Here is a 22932-nt window from a genome sequence, read left to right as displayed (position 1 = left end):
TTAATTTTGGGAAAAAACAATATGAGGATAAACTGCCAGAATTCTGCTATGGTAAATGATCTTTTATATTACAGGAAATGCATTTCTCATTTCAGGAATCCATTCTAAGAGCACTAAGACATATTCCTAGCATTCTTAGACTTCAAAAGCTTCTGATGAATAAATACAACAGAAAGTTGGACAAGGCTGAGGGGACAACTCTTCAGATTGATACTATTAAGAAGCATATAGAAAAAGGTAGGGAGACAAACTGCTGATACATATCTTTAATTTTGCAGACATCAATAAATTTATTAAACTTGCAAGGAATGTGTAGAAACTTGGATAGATAAAAAAAAAAATACAATTTAAAGATTTTTTTTATGATTTTCAATATTTTCCTGATGAATGGTTTTGGCAGCCAGCATTACACTATATATATTGGTGTTGTCAATGGTTAACCGGTTCACTGTGTGAACGACCAAATACCAAATACCAAAAACGCTAACCTGTTAACCAGACTTTTTTCAATTTAAATAGATTTGATATAAATTTTTATTGAAATCATTAATTTGTGTTTTCTTTAAAAATTGTCGTCATGGTAATTAATATTGATTGGTATTGTTAATCAAAAAATATAAAATTAATTAAAACTTGTCTCTCAGCTCGAGGCAATTAGTATTCATGTTTTTTAACAGTAATTTTTAATCAGTAATATGATTAAATATTACGATATACTTCATTATTTCATTTTTGATCTTATATTGTGTTGACCTACATCTGAATGTGCAATCTCCGTCGTGCAAGTCTTTGTCATACTTTAAACTAAATTAAACTAAAACTCAAAAACTGAAAAAAGCAAACCAATGTGAATGTAATCAATGTACACTTTATGGTACGAATATCAGGATTAATCAATTTTAATTCAATAACCTCACATTATTTTCCGAGACAACAAGACAAAATAAAAGAACAATCGGTTTCAGACATATTCAATTGTATGAGATCAAGAGGGTTTTTTTTTTATTTTTCAATTTGAAGTTAGTACAAACGCCATAGTTGATACCGTGTATTTGATTATTAAAAGTCAAACTTCGACAGGAATCTTCACAGATGAGCCTTATAAAACCAAAGGCCAAACTTCTATTCATCGTATTATAAAAACACAAATGTATGACTTGGATGGCATGTAGTCACATTGACACTCATACCTCATCTTCTTATATCGATGTGTAGGGTACTATTGATAAGGCCTTCAAACATTAACTTAAACTACCGGTTAACCGATGTATCAGTCGAACGATTATACGAGTAACCTGTTAGGCAAAAGTGTACGATTTGACAACACTAATATATATATCCTCTTACAGCATCAAAAGTAGGCAAGACAGACGAGTTATCAGGAACCATTTTTATGATAAGTGATGCTTATAGGCCCATAGACCATTGTTTTTATGTCCCCACTGTAGTTGAGGGGCATTAAGTTTTACCCTTGTCTGTCTGTACATACTTCCTTACTTCCCAAAGTTGTTTACGTTCTCTAACTTAAGTTTGCCTCAACTAAATGTTATGAAACTTATACACAATGCTTATTACCACAAACCACAGATCAAGTTTGAATTTTGGTGGTCTCACTTTAAAAGAGGGACGAAAGATACCAAAGGGACAGTCAAACTCATAAATCTAAAACAAACTGACAATGCCATGGCTAAAAATGAAAAAGACAAACAGAACAACAATAGTACACATGACACAACATAGATAACTAAAGAATAAACAACACGAACCCCACCAAAAACTAGGGGTGATCTCAGGTGCTCCGGAAGGGTAAGCAGATCCTGCTCCACATGTGGCACCCGTCGTGTTGCTTATGTGATTACAAATCCGATAAATAGTCTAATTCCGTAGGTCACATTCATGAAAGGGAAGGGGATTGTAGTGTAGTTATTCCATAACATTCAACCAACTCGTGATGGCGTCCGTAAAATTTATGAGGGGTGATTTCAACTTCACCATTTGGAACTCTTGGTTTAAAAGCTTCCTTGTGAGCAGTAACTCTCTATCAAGAAAGTCATGATAGGAAATGCAAGCACGGGAATATCGTATCAATTGGGAGATATATACCCTGTATGCAGGTGCTGCTGGAATGTTGCTACTTAGAAATGGAAAGTTCACAATTGGAAAGCTGAAATCATCTCTATTGTCATAAAGTTTTGTTTTCAACCGACCCTCATTGTCAATTTCTAGATGTAAGTCAAGATATAAAGCCGACTTAACTGTATCTGTAGTATCCTTTATCTCCAATTCGATGGGATAGATGCGTTCCACATAGTCACCAAATTTTGAATTGTTTAGTGAAAGAACGTCATCTATAAAGCGGAAAGTAGAGTTAAAGGATATTGCTAACTTCTTATCTTTCTTCCTAAGAAGTTCCTGCATGAAGTCAGCCTCATAATAATAAAGAAACAAGTCTGCAAGTAGAGGGGCACAATTTGTTCCCATTGGGATGCTGACAGTCTGTTGAAAAACACGTCCTCCGAACGTTACAAATATGTTGTCAATCAAGAAATCAAGCATCTTGATAATAACCAAATGTTATGAAACTTATACACAATGCTTATTACCACAAAATACAGATTAAGTTGGAATTTTTTTGTATCCCTTTTATTGTTCTAGAGTTATGCCCCTTTACAAATTGAAAAATTGCTGTTGTTTCCATTCACTAACTTAAGTTTGCCTGAACCAAATTTTATTAAATTTATACACAATACTTATTATCACAAAATTCAGATCAAGAACAAATTTGGATAATGTCACTTTCTCGGTTCCTTTTTTATGTCCCTTTATAACTTTATTTAATAAACAAGCATGGGCATCATCTGTGTCCCATGGACACATTTTCCATTTATTTTGATATTGTATTGTCCTATTGACACAATATTTTTTTTTTAGACAGAAGATCCGAGGAATTTGAGACCTTACTTGATGATTATGCAGAAGCATGGGAATGTGTACGCCAATCACTTGAATCTTACAGTATGAGTTTTTTTTAATCTTAAGCAGTTTAAATATTTTTTTAATTAATGATAACCTACTACATTCCTTTTGAGCTTTTCAGACCCTTTAATTTACTTATGAATTAAAAGATTACTTTATAGGAGTTATTTCCCATTAATGATGACTCGTGGAGTTCTCATTTGTTTCGCAATAATTGAAATTAAATGTGTAAAAAAACTAAAGTAACAATATCATCATTTTAAACAGCCTTAAATCTTTGTTTTTCAAAATTAGATCAAACACTTTAGAGGATTATTTTAAAGTTTAATCATAATTGATAACTTATGTTTTAAACTTTTACAGTTATCCGCATAATGCCTTTTAACTGGCACCTATTGTCTTACAGCATTGGTTATTGTAGTCAAAATCCAGTTCTTTTCAAATAACCTTTCTGGCCTTAAGAATCAAAATCTATTTTACTGAACTACCACTTTCGGAACTGATATGAATGCTAGTGTTAAGTGTTAGTCATTTGAACTTATCCAAAAAAGTACTAAAGCTTTTAATATTTTTAAATTTCAGGTTACTCAGTAAATGGTTTCTTTGTCTCTGTGAATAAAGAACATTTAAGAAGACAAATTGATAGCAAAACACCAGTGTCATTTCTCCTTCCAACTCTCAGAACTGATGGTGGTTTATGTGCCTATATGTTACTCAGATTCTTACTTGAAAGACAGAACAGCTTCCTTGAAAAATATTGCCAGAAAAGTAACAAAATGTATGTATTATTAGATGTTTATCACTGGAAATATGCATGATTGTGTATAGTAAGCAACATCACAATTTCAAATATATGTTTGTGCACACTTTTTATGCCCCATTTATGGGCATTATGTTTTCTGGTCTTTGAGTCCATTGGTTCGTTCGTTCGTTGTTCTGTTCGTCCATCCGTTCTTCCGTCAGTTCCGCTTCAGGTTAAAGTTTTTGGTTGAGGTTTTTGATGAAATTAAAGTCCAATCAACTTGTAAGCATGTTCCCTATGATATGATCTTTCTAATTTTAATGCCAAATTAGAGATTTTACCCCATTTTCATGGTCCGGCCTCTGAAAAATCGACAAATTCCAGAAACACCCCCTCTCAGGTCGAGAAACATCCACTGAACATAGAAAATGATGGTGCGGATGGGACATCTGTGTATTAGGGACACATTGTTGTTTTTTTATTATTTTGCAAAAAATTTCTTTACTATCTATTAAACCAAAGATAGTATCAATAGTCAAAATAAAATTAAAGAAATCATATTTTCGTATTTTACTGATATTTTTTTGCATTTCACATTTAAATTAAAAGTTTAATTTTCACACATCAATAACTTTGTCAAACCTTCATTGGTGAGCTGACATGGTTTTTGGATAAATGAGTATTTTTTTCATGTGTGATAAATTCCTTTAATTGTAGGTTTGATAGTATGCCAAGAGTTCAAGTGAAGGACATTTCATCAGCTCATCTGATTAGTTACCATCCAGACAAGGACCTGCTACCAATGGTGTTTGCTAACTGCAATTACTCATTTGAAGTGGGTCAGGGAACAAAAGTGGAGTATGACTTTGCTAATCTTGAAAGACAATTGCTTGACAGGTTTCTTTTCTCAAAATCAGTCATCACTGGTATTGAAGAGGTAATTGGAGATTTTCAATCACTTATTTATTTTGTAAGTGTGTTTTTAGAACACAATTTAGGACCTTGGAAATAAATAAGAGCATGTCACTAGATAAAAAAAAATCAATCAGAAACCACAACTTTAAGAGAGACAATACCATGGCCAAAATGATAAATACATAGAGAAACAGTTCGCCAAAGACTTCCCAAAAAAGCTTAAAAATAAAACAAAACAAATCAAATCTAAAATTTAAAATCTTATATTGGTTTAAGATCCAATTACAGCATTGTCATCAAGACATACACAATTCAATACTTCCAAAAAATTTCACCAAAAAATTTCAGATATGAAAGAAATATACATGCAGCAAAGACAATATAAAGATATGTCAAGCATTCATATGTATAGAAAATGATACTCATTCAAAGTTAAAGAAACATGAACCCTACCAAAACTGGGGGTATTTCAAATGCTCATCTATAGTGGCAAGAATATTTCATACTGAATAAGACATTTTTGAGAGAGAAAAAAACTGCTGTTAATAATGGCAAAATTTGTAAACTGATAAAACAACAACTACTATTCTTAGTATAAAGCAGGTGTTGATTTTTAATATTGAAGAATGGAAAGTATATCATTGCAAAATGATGGTAGAACTTTTGTATTACCTGCCTTCATGCAATATTTACCAGTTGGATTGAAGAAACGAATTCAAGTTGCAACTTTAAAAATGTTTTGGCTTTTTGATATTGTAAAACAGCAAAGCCTCTTATATAAGCATACTTATTGTTTGTCTCTAATTTAGATTGAGATGTTTAGATACAGAACAGAATCTACAAATGCTTTGGTATTTGATGAACTGTCTCAAAGAATAAAACAAGTAAGTTCTACAATGTAAAAATGGGGTTGGTAAAACGATCTGATGTCTCAGGTTTAAGGTTTATGTTTCAGAAATTCATTCTGAGCTCTGGCTGGTACCGTTGCCATGATTTGAAAAGAACATTTTAATTCCAAATTAAAAAAAAAATAGATTGAAATACTTATACTGAATGTTTTGGCTCCTCTGGGATAAAATAAAACCATAAAGATCTTGTTAGGTCTTTATGGTTTTATTTTATCCCAAACTTTTGGTCCTAATATAAAATATTAGGATTTGGTTTGACTGCCAATCAGACATGTATCCACCAGAGACTAAATGATATAAATTTCATCAAGTACAGATCACTATACAGCCTTCAACAATGAGCAAAACCCACAACCCATAGGAAGCTGTAAAGAACCAACATAACAAAATGTAAACCAATTCAAATGAAAAAACCAATGGCCTGGATTGTGCACAAAACAGCAAACTAAAAATAAGTATGATATACAGTAACAAACAATAACCACTGACTTGGGACAGGAACATACAGAATGTACCAGTTAAACATGTTTGTGTGTGCTGAACCTTTGTTTTAACCAGCAAACCGGATGAATTTTATTTAAAAAACACATATTTCTTTGCCATGGTAATCATTTAACCCTGCTGCCTCAGTCATGGTCTATTTAAACTGTTCCCTTGTTTACAATTTTAAGTTTTGTGATTTAGTTTATTTAAGGGTAAAAACGGATAGTAAGTCAAAGATATTTGGTATGCAGTTATAAAGCTATTTGCACATCTCATTTTCATTGAGATTATTTAGCCCTGATCCCTAAGGTATGATCTATTGAATTTGAAAATTTTGGATTATTACAGTCTAAAATGTTGCCATATAAATTTGAATTTGCATTTTACTATAAAAATTATACTCAAGCAAGTCATATCTCTGTGTCCTCAATTTTTTTTTTGTAGCAATTCAGATGGACATGTTATAGTACAAATGTATTTCATCTCTTGAAAGTTATTAGATTCACATTACATTTTAATAGGTTGCTGAATGTTATCAATTAAAACTTTTTTATTTCTGCTGACAGTTCAATATTTTTTTACATTTCAGGAAAGAATCAACACAACTATTCAGAATCAGATACAAAGTGAACTGCAATCAAAAGAATTCTCTGATTTATGTGACAGTCTTGTCAAGCTGGATATTGCTATCAGTTTCTTAAAGTCTGTTGGGTCAAACCCTGACAGCTTACTTTTTGACTTCATGTCCAAAACATTAAAAATTGAACATCCATTTTTAAGTTCAAAGGTAACATTACTCTCTTTTCTATAACTACTATGTATATAGGTGTTCTCCTCCACATATTGCAGTGCATTCAAAATTCTGACCAAACAGCAATTTGCTTCATCAAATAAAACTAGACAAACAACTAATCAGAAAAGTTGTCAACTGTGGATTGGGTAACTTGCATTATCGTGGATATTAAATTTCATGGTTTTGGTTAAGTCTGCATACATATATTTAGACAATTAATTTTTTTTGAACATTTAAATCACCTGTTCCCACGAAATCCTCAAAAATTGGTAATCAACAAATATTAATGAATCCACAATAAGTTGGAATTGCATAAGGTGAAAATAATTATTTGTCTGCAAAAAAATCAAATGGTTTCCACTCGTAAATTTGTATTGTGCTTAATTCAGGCACAGAAATATAAATATTGTATTAATCTTGTTGCACATTTTGACTGATGTCACTAATGTAAAGTCATAGTGGTGATTTACCATAATTTAGCAAAGGAATAGGCTAATTTCAGGAACCTTCACAAATGTTGCCCAAACTTTTATTAGCAAGTAGTGATGAGCACAAACTGCATGTCATGTGTAAATAATTTTTGGGGCTATGGTTGTGCTGTATATTAATTCTTGTTAGTTACTATGCTCACAATTTTTATCAAAGAAGTAAGAGCATTAAGGCTCAGTTTTGGCCCATCTCTACTTCTTTCCCATTAAATGATTTTATTTGAATACTATAGAAACACCAATTTTCATAGGGTTAAAATTTCATGGTATTGTCTCTTTATATGATTTCATGGGGATTTAATTTCATGTTTTCCATTAAATTGAAGTGATATGATATGAAGGTTAAATTTTCGTGGGTTTTTTAATTTTGTGTTAAAAGATCTTTTATGTGAACAAAAAAAATCCTACCTACCAGGTCATTGTTTTAGCTATGATTTATTATGGTTATGATCAATAATTCTTAATTTTAAGTTCTAACTGAAAAAAGGGCCTTTAATATCGAACCATATAAGAAGATGTGTTATGATTGCAAACGAGAAAACTCGACACCAAAGTTAAAATGAAGTGGTAGTAAGCATAATAGACCACTGCATGGAATATGAAACAATACAGACTAGGAACAGCCTTATTTATAACAAGTAATTAAGGAAAACCCAAAAAGATAGACATGAACCAATGACAACCATTCAAATTTAGATTGGGCAAGGATAATATCCCCCCACCGCCTCTCCAAATAGTACCTTCTTGATTATTTATTATTTATTCTCTTAGTCCTGTGATGCATTGTTTATAATTATATTTATTTATAGGCACAGCAGTTTACTAAGTGTAAGAATACTTTATCTTGGTGGGTAACCTTGTCATTGCATAAAGAGAAACAGCAAGCGAAATCAAAATATAACCAGGTATACTTAGAACTTAATCTTTTGATTTGATTGTCAAGCCTGCGACTTTTGTGGCAGAAAGCTCGACATAGGGATAGTAATCCGGCAAGGCAGCAGCTTTAGCTAACTTCCTAAAAGCTTTATATTCTAGAAGGTGGAAGACCTGGATGCTTCAAACTTTGTATATAGATGCCTCATGTTACGAAGTTTCTGTCTGTCATTGTCCTTGACCACATTTTCATGGTTCAGTGACTACTTGAAAAAAAAGTTAAAATATTTTGTAATGTTAGTTTCTCTCTTATTATGAGTAATATGATAACTATATTTGGTATGTGGGTACCTTGCAAGGTGATCATCCCCGGCAGACAGTTATCACTTGACCTCGACCTCATTTCATGGATCAGTGAACAAGGTTAAGTTTTGGTGGTCAAGTCCATATTTCAGTATTTAAGCAATATATCTAGTATGTTAGGTATATGGAAGGACTAAGGAATACATGTCCAACTGGCAGGTGTCATCTGACCTTGACCTCATTTTCATGGTTCAGTGGTAATAGTTAAGTTTTTTTTATGTTTCAGTTCATTTTTCTTATACTGTATGCAATAGGTCTACTATATTTGGTGTATGGAATGATTGTAAGGTGTGCATGTCTAGCTGGCAGGTGTCGACTGACCTTGACCTCATTTTAATGGTTCAGTGGTCTAAGTTCAGTTTATGAGTTTTGATCTTTTGTTCTATAATATATGCAATAGGTCAACTCTACTACGTGTATGGGAATATTTAATGATGTACATGTTAGTCTTGCAGGTTTTATTTGACCTTGACCTCATTTTCACAGTTCATTGCTTAGTGTTAAGTTTTTGTGTTTTGGTCTGTTTTTCTTGAACTATAAGCAATCTATAGATATAATATATGTATTGTATGGAAGAATTGTTAGCTGTACTTGTCTGCCTGGCATGGGTTATCTGACTTTGACTTCATTTTCAGGGTTCATTAGTCAATGTTTAGTTTTCTTGTTTAAGACAGTTTCTTAGAAACTATAAGTAATAGGTCAACAATATTTAATGTATTAAATGATTGTAAGGTGTACATGTATTTATTGTTTGGTTTATACAGTCAAACCTGAGTAAACCTGACCCAGAATAAACCGGTTTCCTGTCCATTCCGGCCGAAAATTAGAGTCCTGTGTTTTTCCCTTCAAAGTCTTTGTTAAAATACCCTTTGTAAACGGTTAACCGGACCCTGTATATTCCGAATTCCGGTCTTATGATGCAGTCCCAATACTCTTAATTACATCAATTATTACCTGTCAAAACCAGTTTGTCTAATTAATTTTAAATGATTGATATGCAATGAAATATATTTGTTTATACAATATGGCTTATTAGGATAATCAATTAGCCAGGTGTTAAACTGTGAACTTACAATTGGACAGTAGTGAGCTGTATTATTTATTAAAACACTATAAACATGTTAATTAATCTAAAAGACACGCTGAATATATCTCGGACTGAACTTACATTGGAACTTGATTATTTTTTTTCAAATTGCAAAGAAAGAAATTTACATCATGTTTTCTAAATCCTGGGTTCCCTGTTATGAACCTCTAAACGATTGACCCTGATAATGAAGAACACTTGGATGAGAACAATCAATGTGCAGTGTACTATGTACGACAATGTTTTGATGGTGATTGATTTCGTTTGATAATATTTTGGCTTTCCAATCGGCCATACCAACGTCTGAAACGTATGTCACAAGTATTATGATGCAAATGAAAAACAAAGTGAAAGTGAAATTAGGAAGTTGGAGACTGATGCTACCTAAGTCTATTTGACATACAAGGATATGTAAAACATGGTTGAAAAATTATTTCTGTTTAATTCTAGGCACAACCAGTTTCTGAATTTTTTACGGCCAGTGAATATGAAGGTTCAAAATAATGACCATACGAAGTTATTACATTATTGCATTTTGTATTTTAATTTATCAGTGTATACATTTTTAGCTCACCTGGCCCGAAGGGCCAAGTGAGCTTTTCCCATCACTTTGCGTCCGTCGTCCGTCGTCCGTCGTCGTTAACTTTTACAAAAATCTTCTCCTCTGAAACTACTGGGCCAAATTAAACCAAACTTGGCCACAATCATCATTGGGGTATCAAGTTTAAAAAATGTGTCCTGTGACCCGGCCAACCAACCAAGATGGCCGCCATAGCTAAAAATAGAACATAGGGGTAAAATGCAGTTTTTGGCTTATAACTCAAAAACCAAAGCATTTAGAGCCAATTGTTTATCAGGTCAAGTTCTATCTGCCTTGAAATTTTCAGACAAATCAGACAACCCGTTGTTGGGTTGCTGCCCCTGAATTAGTTATTTTATGGAAATTTTGCAGTTTTTGCTTATTGTCTTGAATATTATTATAGATAGAGATAAACTGTAAACAGCAATAATGTTCAGCAAAGTAAGATTTACAAATACGTCAACATGACCGAAATGGTCAATTGACCACTTTAGGAGTTATTGCCCTTTATAGTCAATTTTTAACCATTTTTCGTAAATCTTTGTAATCTTTTATAAAAATCTTCTCCTCTGAAACTACTGAGCCAAATTTATCAAAACTTGGCCACAATTATCTTTGGGGTATCTAGTTTAAAAAATGTGTCCGGAGACCCGGCCAACTAACCAAGATGGCAGCCACGGCTAAAAATAGAACATGGGGTAAAATGCAGTTTTTGGCTTATAACTTAAAAACCAAAGCATTTAGAGCAAATCTGACTGGGGTAAAATTGTTTATCAGGTCAAGATCTATCTACCCTGAAATTTTCAGATGAATCTGACAACCTGTTGTTGGGTTGCTGCCCCTGAATTGGTAATTTTAAGGAAATTTTGGTTATTATCTTGTATATTATTATAGATAGAGATAAACTGTAAACAGCCATTATGTTCAGCAAAGTAAGATTTACAAATAAGTCAACATGACCGAAATGATCAGTTGACCCCTTTAGGAGTTATTGCCCTTTATAGTCAATTTTTAACCATTTTTCGTAAATCTTAGTAATCTTTTACAAAAATCTTCTCCTCTGAAACTACTGGGCCAAATTAATCCAAACTTATCCACAATCATCTTTGGGGTATCTAGTTTAAAAAATGTGTCCGATGACCCGGCCATCCAACCAAGATGGCCGCCATGGCTAAAAATAGAACATAGGGGTAAAATGCAGTTTTTGGCTTATAACTCAAAAACCAAAGCGTTTAGAGCAAATCTGACATGAGGTTAAATTATTTATCAGGTCAAGATCTATCTGCCCCGAAATTTTCAGATGAATCGGACAACCCGTTGTTGGGTTCCTGCCCCTGAATTGGTAATTTTAAGGAAATTTTGCTGTTTTTGGTTATTGTCTTGAATATTATTATAGATAGAGATAAACTGTAAACAGCAATAATGTTCAGCAAAGTAATATTTACAGATAAGTCAACATGACCGAAATGGTCAATTGACCCCCTAAGGAGTTATTGTCCTTTACAGTCAATTTTCAACAATTTTTATAAAATTTGTAAATTTTTACTAACATTTTCCACTGAAACTACTGGGCCAAGTTCATTATAGATAGAGATAATTGTAAGCAGCAAGGATGTTCAGTAAAGTAAGATGTACAAACACATCACCATCACCAAAATACAATTTTGTCATGAATCCATCTGCTTCCTTTGTTTAATAGTCACATAGACCAAGGTGAGCGACACAGGCTCTTTAGAGCCTCTAGTTTGTAGTTTACAATCTGACAGAACTTTTACATGCAATATATAGGACGTCACAAGTCATTTACTCCTGGTCAAAACGGAAACCTGAATAAACCAGCTCACTGTCCAAACCAGCCTTTTCCATAGTCCTGTAGCCGGCAGGTTTACACAGGTTTTACTGTATATGACCATGACCTTGACCTAATTTTTTTGGATCATGTTAAGTTTATGTGATAGTTGTGGTAAAGCTTTATATTTTGGACTATTAATATCAATGATTAGTAAAGAAGGTGAGACATTTCAGTGTGTGCATTCTTGTTTAAATATCAATAAGCTTCTGTATGAGGTTAAATAATATTGTAAAGGTAGTTGACTATGAAGTTATGATAACATTAACTTTGTCAGAAACAAATCAGAGAAACAATAATTTGTGTACCATGGATATACTTTAGTAAAAGAATGTACAAAAAATGTATTAAAACATAATGATTTTTGCATGCAAATATTTTGCATCAGATTTTTAACAAACTTGTGCCTTAAAATTTTAATTTAATTTTAGAATCTGTTTGACAGTCTATCAGATAGCTTTAAGGAGCCACTTAATCCAGAGCAACTTAAAATAATAAAAGGAATAGTGAATAGTTTACCTTTGGAACATATTCATATTTTACTTGTTCTGACATTTGAATGTATCCTTTTGAGATTGGATATCCCTGATAGTGACAATTTGGCAGAAATCAGGTACATTACTTATAAAGAAAATACTCAACCTGACACTTAAGGTGGTACCCAACACTTTAACTAAAATTAATTTGGCTCGTTTAATTTTCTTAAAATTTTGACAAAGTATTTACTTTGACCTTCTGATGAAAATATAAAAATTTTAAAAAATATGAACCAACCGTTTTATCAGAAAAATTACACTGGTTATATAGCAGTTTGACAAACACTTATTTTGATCATTGAAAAGCTTAATATTCCCTTAATAACACAACGTTATTAATACATTTAGCTGATTTTACAGAGTAATCTCCCTGTAGTGTTATGTTCCACCTTAATTGTGATTTAACTGGTATTTTCTGCTGAACAATGAATAAGTTAGCTATTCAAATTTTTAGGTTACTTTTGATATATCAATTTTACAACATTGCAATAAGAGAAAAAAGAGAAACTAAAGAAGGACTTGTATGAAAAGGGCCTATACCTTAAAATACTGTTCAATAATATCATTACATCCCTAATAACTAACTTTCTTATAACACCATATAACTGTCAACATTGTTTTAATTGGCTGCCTTTAATATCTGTATAAATTTGAAACCAGTTGGAACGCTATATATGTGATGTGTTTATTTTTAAATAATAGTATGTATATGTATATATTTGGTATAATTTGATATAGAGAAAACAACAGTTGACACAACACTTGAAAAATAAACCAAATAAAGAGCTTGAACATTATTGGAAAAAAATACTAAATGATGTGTACATGTAAATCAACATTCACAATTAATTTAAAGTTTTATTTTATAGTCTTTTTATTTTAACTTCAAATATATTAGTTTTGTACAATTCATTTTAGCTTACAAGAAATCCTGATACCATACATAGATTCTTCACCTTATGAGAATGACAGAATGGTAGATGAATATTTAAAGGAAGCAATTAAGACACTGCCTTCTGGAGAAAGCAAAGCAAAAGTGACTACAGCACAAATTGTTGACTTCTGGAAAATAATCAACAGACTATTGATTTCTAAGGAACAGTTCAGGAGATGAAAGGATTAGTGATCAAAATGTTTATTGTAAAACTTTGTCATGTGACAATCAGCTTTATAGAACCAAATGAAAACACATTACCGTATAATCATTGTGTTTGACTTAAATCACATTCCTGAACAATTTTATTCATGTGTTTTAACTCAAATATTTCCTCAATGAGTTATATTATTTTATATCAGACTCAATATTTTTGCAATATCACTGAAAATATATGTTAGATTTCATTTATTTTTTGCACTCTTTCATAGTTTTTTCCACTGATATCTTTTTACATTTTTGTATAATTCAGCCTTCTTATAGTACTATTCATGCCACACTGGTAAACTATCCCATTTAAACCATTGACAAATCTTACAACTTTAAACTGGGTATTCTTGTGGTTGATTTTTTTAGATTTGCCAACAAAACACCATGTTAATGTGTTCAAAGAAGTTTCAGATTCATTTAATCAAATTAAAGAAATCTCATACCAGAGATTTGAAACTCTATTTAATGTCTAAAAATTAGTAATAAGCTCTATCGTAATTTTTTTTAATAACTTTTTTTACATACCGATATCAAGGAATAGTATATTCTTAGATATAAAATTCCTTGTTTTTATTTTTTGGCTCATTTTGATAATTTTAATAAATATGGTTTGAAACATATCTTTTAAAATAAAGAATTTATAAACAATGCAATTAAATAAAAATTATTTCTTCAAAGTCCCAGAAAGAGGGGTGGTGATGGTACAGACTATATGTTGTTAGTTTTTTCTACAAATTTGATGCAAATAATCATATAGCACTAAATGATTTCTTGATGGTGTATTTGCAAGAAATATATAAATAGTTTTGTTTACTTTAGATGTTGAGAAATTTTAGTTTGGTAATTTAAATTTTTTATGAAATTTTGTGAGCAGCATGATTTCACAAGATTTAGAATCTGATCAAATCATAAATATAAAAGTTAATTGAATATCTTTTTATATGCAAATGTCAAAATGCATATCAAAATGTTAATACACAGTGTACATGTTGTAACAAAGTCAGTCATTAGGAAGATCTATCATGAAGAATTGCAAAATATTCCTTTCTTTATTAAAAATCATAGGAAAAGATTGCTTTTGAAATGAAAAATGACAATATTGTTGTTCATAATCAGATAATGTTTGTTTCCATGTATATTAATTATAATAATTTATGTTTAATTTGAAAAAAATATAATGTTTGTTTAAAAGGGTTTTTGTCACTGAAGTTATATTTCATTAATCTTTACACAATGTATTTGCAAAAATCATGACATTTGAATTAATTATATTGGATCAAAAAATTCTTTATTATCTTTGAATTCAAACTGGTTAATTAAGGTTGTACATAACACTACAGGGAGATAACTCTGTAAAAATCAGCAGAAATTTTCAATCACGTTCTACTGTTAAGGAAATATTAAGCTTATCAATGATCGAAATAAGTGCCTGTAAACCTTGTTTTTTATCTCATGAATTTTTCGATAAAGTGTGTGGTTCAATTTTTTTTTTTAAATATTTTTGTTTTAGGGTCAAAGTAAACATTTAAAACGAAGGGAAACCAAGAATTTGTATAGCAAGTCTAACTATACTAAAAAAAATCCTTGGAGACTGGCAGTGGCAATGTAAACTATTTGTATACAAACTAATGTGTCATAGGAAGAAGAGCTGGATGGATCACACCTTGGAAAATAAATGCCTTGTTTTACAAAGTTTCTGTCTGTCATATGACCATTGTCTTTGACCTCATTTTCATGGTTTAATGCTTAAAAAAACTTCAGTTTATTTTGTCACATGAATTTTTTACTAATTAAGAGTAATAGATTAATAATAGTTGGTCTATGGAATCCTTGCAAGATATACAAGTGTTCACCAGACATAGGGCAAATGGCATGGATCAGTGATCAAGGTCAAAGTAAGGTGAAAATGAGTCTAAAAGAAGTTGGTATCTATATTTGGCAGTCTGGCAGGTGTACTATAATCTAACCTTGAACTCATTTTCGTGGGTTATTGCTCAATACATGTACATAGTTTGGTTATTATCTCAGATAGAATATTCAATAGTTCAACTATTGGTGTGTGGAATGATTGAAGCATGTACATATGTCTGGCAGGGTGCATCTGACCTTCACCTCATTTTCATGGTTTTTGGTCAAATTTTTATTTTTCCTTGTAGTCTGTTTCTGAGATACATGTACTTTAATTAACAGGCCAACTATAATATCTAGTGTATGGAACGATTGCAAGTTGTACATGTCTAGCTGGCAGGTATCATATGACCATGGCCTCATTTTCATGGTTCATTGGTCAATATATAGCTTTTGTGGTTCAGTCTGTTTCTATAAGCCATCCATTAGTAATTTAACTACTTTTGGTGTATGGAATTACTGTAAGGTGAAAATGTTGGCAGGGTACGTCTGATCTTCAATTCACCTTATCGCTATCCCCAACTGATCTGAGAATCTGTCCTGCTTGAAATATTGACGTCATCCAACAATCACTTTCCAATTGTGGCATCAGATCTTTTGTATTATGACCTAAAAATGTTAAGGGAACCTCTGTGATGTCTAGTGATGGCCGACAAATAGCGATAAGGTGTATCAATTTATTTGGATCATTCATAATGACGAAGTTTATAAATCAAATCAAATAAAATAATTTTATTGGTGTAAATTCCAATACAAAAATTGTACAAAAAAATATATAAATAAAGACAAATATACAAAGACATGTATTTTCCCAATGATTAGAAAATTGTTAAAATTGTTTTTAAACTACATTACAAGGAGGTATTATCCACACTACGGTCACTACCTAAACAAGATAATACAATAATATTTAATACTACAACATTTCTTAACAACATTGCTTGCTTTAAATGACTGCATGGAAGTATCATACATAATGCTTATTCCAGCTACACATTAGTACAAAAAAGTAAAATAACAAAAATACAAAACGACAAATTCTAAAATCTTCAAAGTTTGTAATCAAATGGCAAAATCAAAAGCTCAAATATATCAAACAAATGGATAACAACTGTCACATTCCTTACTTGGTACAAAATGTACAAGCATTTTCTTATGTAGAAATTGTGAATAAAAGAAATGTCGGTATCATTGCTTTTCAAAATAAAACTGACTTTTCATTGTCAGACACATACCCACAATTTGGAACTATGAGTACATGTATATTTCTATTAAATTCTTAATCTTAACGTATGTAAATGACTTGCATTGATAGTTGTTTTTAAATGTTCTTGAATAAGATGTATATATGGACTGTTGTGTTTAATAAATGCCCCCTTTTTTTTTAATCTCATAAGTTAATGTGTAAAAAGTATGAAATATTGATTATTAACAAGCTATACCCCAAAAAGACATCAATATGATGACTGAAATCTTCACTTACAATTTGTAGATTATGACATTCATTATATCAAGTTTCATTCTAATAAATGTACTAATATATAAACTAATTAATAAGGTGTTTCACAAATTTGTGTAAAAGATTAAAGATCATAAGAGGTTTGATTGATTGTCGGTTGCTTAATATAACATTAAGTGTCATTTTAAAGGAAATAGAAATACAAGTATTTATGTACTGTAAATTTGGAAATTATTTTACATGAATTGATTGTCATTATTGCAACTTTTTAAACAGATTTTTTTTTTAATGAGGTCAATTATTATAATTAAGAAGAGTAAAAGTTAAGGCAGTGTATAAACATTGTGAACCAGTTTCCAATGTGTTTTAATCTAAGTTAAAAATATATTTTTGACACCTAAATTTTCATACCAAACATAGGGAAAGGAAGTAGAGTCAAGTAAACTAAAAGGGGGCAAATCCAACCTCCGAAAATAAAAATATATTGTTTATTAGAAATGTAAAAGGTAATTCACAGAGATGTTGTATGTGTGTTTGATTTATCAATTTAATTTTAATCAAAACAATACCATTTGTGCAATAGCATGGTAATAGGAACATCTCCAGGATTTGACCCAAATAAATTAATTTTTAGACCTTCTTTCTGCCTCCGACCAAAAAAATGCACATCAAAATCAAAGAGACGGGACATTAAGTACTGTATTCTTTAATTTATAGGTCATTATTCTATGATTCTTTATATTTCAACACATCATTATGGGTGTTGCTAAACGGCGGAAACGGAAAACGGAACGGAATACGGAACGGAACAGGAAAACGGAAACAGAGAGAATAATCATCTTTTCTTTTGGGTTATTTAACTTATTTTATCTACATTAACCCGAATAATTCAGTCGTTATATTCCGCTTACTACATTAACCTCGCAAGTAGGAGAGATCGATTACGGGGAGGGACTGAATTATTCGGGTTATATCTACATAGGCATGTTTTATATAGTATTACACATGTTCACAAGAAAAAACCCAGAGGAATGAATTTTAAATAAAAGATTTTAAAGCATAAACTATTGAAATAATTACCAGGAGATGATGAGACTATGTTTTTGAAATATTTGATAAAGTCATGTGTACGTCGTTCATGCGATTAAGGATAGTCTGTTCAACTTTTCTTAAAAAAAAAAGTTTGATCAATGTCAATAAGATAGCAACCCAACAACACAAACAAACATCTGTAAAGGCCTAAAAAAGGTTGACATCGGCCTCGATTCTATAAATAGGTTGTGAAGTAATAAACTTTGGGGAAATCCTTTGCATCTTTTTTTCTTTCTTTTTTAATTGCATTGAATCAAGATTAGTGTTGTGCATGGTGTATCTTGTTGCGTTGTTCTGCATTGGTGATTTTCGTGATCTTGTATATGGATAGAAAACGTAAAAGAAACCTAATAGGACAATGGTGTATGGAAAAAATCCGATATGGAAACCAGGGAACTAGAATAGAAACTTGTATATATACTTTATTTTTATGGATTTTTTTGACAATATCTCTCACTATACAAAGCCTTTCTCACGTTTTTTCAATACTCAAGGATTTGTATAGTAAATCCTTGCAATACTGATATTTGCTGTTTGGTATTTACATAGGAAAAGCATTATATCTCCTAGAATTTAAAATCAATAAATACGAATTGATGTGCAAAAAGTGGCGAACAATTACGGTAGCCTACATGGATATATACGATTTGCACAGTGCCCTCGCCAAGTTAGTCGTAGTCATGTCCTAAGGTTTTCAAAATCAAATTGTCTACGCTGCTTCAAATATCTAGTCCGAGATAGAGTAAGCTTGGACTACAAATATCATGCCGCTTAATTCTTCTCTGAAAATTCAATTCCTCTCAATTTTGCATAGTCAGCTATAAAAGGCCCCGAAATGACAATGTAAAACAATTCAAAAGAGAAAACTAACGGCCTTATGTATGTACAAAAAATGAACGAAAAACAAATATGTAGCACATAAACAAACGACAACCACTGAATTGCAGGCTCCTGACTTGGGACAGGCACATACATACATAATGCGGCGGGGTTAAACATGTTAGCAGGATCCCAACCCTCCCCCTAATCTCAATGACAACGAACTTACTATAAAAATCCGTTGAAAAGGCGTAATTCCTCAGATAGATACAAATACAAGTAGACGTGGCCGGGTACTTGTACATCCCAATAACAAAAAGACATTAGGTACAGAACTGGGAGTACTCGCAGTTAACTGACAGCTATTTCAAAGCCACTAACAACTAATAAAATAATCATGCATCTAAGACGTAAAGCATTGATGATATTATAATAATCTAGACGGTAACAAATTATGTTGGACTATACTATATGCTGCAGCATCTTGCAGAGAATTCATGTTTGAGATACTTAATTTGCGGAAATGTACAAATCTCTCCTGTTGTCCATTAATCAGGTATCAAGCTGGTGTTGATGATTGTTGAAAAATTGGTGAATAATAATATAATAGCTGCTAATTCATTTTATATTTTTTTTTAGGTCTATTTATTTTTTACATTCTATGGCCTATTTCTTCTGGTCCTCATACTTTTTATGTATTGAATCCATATTCTAATTTTGTTCTCGCCCATACTTAAGTTGTCATGTCTTTCCATTTTGGATGTAACGGTTTATTTAGTGGTACATATTTAGTTGATGTCTTCTTAGTTGATACAATTATAGTGAAATGTTCAATCAATGTTTTTGCTCTGTCATGATCGTTTTCTATTGGTACTAAGACCTGCTTTAGTCTTTAGTGGTATATTTTGCGAGTGTTCTTTTTTATCTGACCTGGCTCTGCTAAGTGAGCTTTACTCGTCACTTGGCGTTCGTCGTCCGATTTCGTCTTTGTTAACTTTTACTAAACTTCTCAGTCTCTGAAACAACTGGGCCAAATTTTATTGAACATGTGTCTTTTAGGGAGTCGCTTGATAGTTTTGGTTAAACTTTACAACAATTACCATTGGTGTATCTTATTTAAAAACTGTGTTGGATAACCCTGCATGTCTGCCAAGTTAGCCGACATGGCTTAAATTAAAACATAGGGACAAAATGCAAGTGCTTTCTATTAAGAAACGTTATGAATAACGAAAACCTGATGTGAAAAACATGTCTAATCTGACATCGGAGACGGACTTATTTTCAAATGAGTTTAACTGTGTGTATGCTTCATATGTGTTTCTTTATTCTACATTGGCTAGAGGTATAGGGGGAGAGTTGGAATCTCCCAAAACATGATTAACCTCGCCGCATTTTAGCGCCTGTCCTAAGTCAGGAACCTCTGGCCTTTGTTAGTCTTGTATATATTTTTTTAATTTAATCTCAATTATATGTTTTGGAGTTTAGTGTGACGCCCATTTTCACTGAACTAATACACAATTTTATTTAGGGGCCAGTTGATACCACCTCCGGGTGCGGGATTTTCCCGCTGCGTTGAAGACCCATTGGTGGCCTTCGGATGGTGTCTGCTCTTTGGTCGGGTTGTTGCCTCTTTGACATATTCCCCGTTTAAATTCTCAATTTTATTAGAATGTTGAGCTCTACCTAATGTCCATTCACGTAAAAACAGTCAAATGACTTCTTACAGGAGTTATCGACCTTATATGACGAATTTTCTCACTTGCATGTTCGCCTGTTATAAATAGTGAAATATTTGGTAAATAGATATAACTTTAGTAGCAAAATATACCAGCAAGACAAGATCTATTGATTTTCATAGTTCTTTCTCCCCCCCTTAAATTCCGTCTATATAAAAGTTTCTTTCCGTTTCCGTTTCCGTTCCGTTTTCCGTTTCCGCCGTTTAGCAACACCCCACCATTTATGGTGGTCGGTTTAAAAACGGCTGCGACTTTTTATTTTACTTTCTGTTTGAATCAATTTAAATTTACGATTTTTTAAAAATGGAAATGGATATGTTATATAACGTATAATCTTTTGGAAATGTCAATACGCAGGCGGGTGCAAGGTCATCATTTCAATGGTTTACAGTGTTGCTATGTTGATGTTTCAACTGTTTACGTTTCCCGCCATTCTACTTTCGTTTTCGATGCTACAAAAGGGGGAGGTATATTGACACATTCTCGGAATATACATCTTGTCTTTCTGTATTGGAGCAACCATTTTACTTTAAGGGGAGTCCGGGAGGATTATAGTTTCCTTTCTGAGTAAAAACTATCAATTAAATCCTATTTTTTTCAAAATTTATGAGGCATGGACAGGAGGAGTCTAAAAAAATTTGTTCATCAAATTGGGGATCAGAATATTTTTTTTTAGAAAAAAAACGCAACTGCAACTTTCCCCTTTTCCCTAATGATCGTACATATTGCACATGTATGTAAATCTCGATGCTAATTTGTCCACCCAGTGGCGGATACAGAACTTTTCATAAGGGGGCCCGCTGACTGACCTAAGGGGGTCCCGCTCCAGACGATTCATTGATTCCCTATATAATCAACCAAATTTTTCCCACGAAAAGGGGGGGGGCAGCCCCCCTCTGGATCCGCCTATTCCACCGCATTATTTACCCAAGTCCACAAACGTTCCAATAAAATCATAGAAATTTAAAAATAGAGACTCAGAGTATAAGGCCTAAAGAGTCATTATTTTCTAGTTTATAACTAATTTTGCGAAGGACAATGTTAAATAATATTATAATAGGTATTCCTATAATAACCTCACAAAATACATATTACTATAAGATGGTCAAATTCAATCCACTCAGTTCAGTTCAATTTAATATAATACAGTACACATGTAGTGTATTATTGTATAACTTGTAATTGTTGTTCTAAAAAATACAACATATTTACTCTTGTGCACAAGTACAGTATTTTAAAGATATTTTGGAAATTACTTTTGTAATTTCAACTGCCCTTAGAACCTGGGACTATTATAAGTATAAGAGTCCCAGTACTAATATTTTGTTTTTACAAAAAATAATAATTTATGATTAATAGATATTACAGGTCAACCATATTTTTTTTCAAAATAGAGATACGAAAACTAATGGGCTGCAGTAATCATGAAATCATTAAAAAAAGGATTCTACCACTCTCCTTCATAAAAAAAAAGACACACAAAGACACACAAACTAAATCTGCACCTGCAATATTTCACATTGACAATACATTTTGAAATCAAAATATAATAAACAATGAAGCTATATATATGAGCTTTATTATAAACTTTCCTCATATTTTTTTAGGCCGCTGCTATCTTATGGCAGGCAAGCTACACTCGTGTCTTGCTATATTCACGGGTGTCATTCGGTTTATCGAGAGAAATAATCGTGAAAGAATATCTAACGGCGGTCAAGTATTGAGAGACGACCGTGAAAGTTCTGGTAACGGATCGTCACGAAAGACATTTAATCGAGAAGACACAGGAAAGGTCAGTAAATATTCTAATTTCATTAATTACACAGACACATTTACGACAAAATAAAACTGTCTGTCAAAATGGTTTAACATTATGATCAGTATGTCAGAATATCCAGTTTCAAAAGTACATAGTTATTACAAAACGACAAAAGGCAGATTGCTTCTCGACATTTCAATGACATAAAAAATGTAAACAAACACGATTTTTTCACAAATTCGACTAGATAAACTACGTTTATCAGAATAAGGGCATTGTATTTGAATTATTACAACGGTTCTCATAGTTATTTTATATAAATATAATCTGAAACTTAGTAAATAAAGAACTATTTACACAAAATTGATTTTTTGGATCGTGAAAGATCACGTACCGCATTTTTGAAGATCGTGAAAAGGATC

At 32.0% G+C, this 22932-nt stretch overlaps 1 protein-coding gene across 1 annotated transcript in view; it reads left to right on the top strand.

Moving 5' to 3' along the window:
• The window catches only part of LOC143060987 (E3 ubiquitin-protein ligase rnf213-alpha-like), a 122050-nt gene extending 107122 nt beyond the window's left edge, over positions 1-14928 (top strand). The window contains exons 73-81 of the mRNA XM_076233665.1: positions 96-237; positions 2932-3015; positions 3559-3754; positions 4436-4655; positions 5443-5517; positions 6614-6811; positions 8115-8210; positions 12489-12670; positions 13512-14928. Coding sequence (XP_076089780.1) covers positions 96-237; positions 2932-3015; positions 3559-3754; positions 4436-4655; positions 5443-5517; positions 6614-6811; positions 8115-8210; positions 12489-12670; positions 13512-13707 — 1389 coding nt within the window. The 3' untranslated portion in view covers positions 13708-14928. The remainder of the gene's footprint in view (positions 1-95; positions 238-2931; positions 3016-3558; positions 3755-4435; positions 4656-5442; positions 5518-6613; positions 6812-8114; positions 8211-12488; positions 12671-13511) is intronic.
• Positions 14929-22932: the final 8004 nt, after the last annotated feature.

Source organism: Mytilus galloprovincialis, chromosome 1 (assembly GCF_965363235.1).
Source record: "Mytilus galloprovincialis chromosome 1, xbMytGall1.hap1.1, whole genome shotgun sequence".
Taxonomy (NCBI): domain Eukaryota; kingdom Metazoa; phylum Mollusca; class Bivalvia; order Mytilida; family Mytilidae; genus Mytilus; species Mytilus galloprovincialis.
This window is presented reverse-complemented; position numbering and strand designations above follow the sequence as displayed.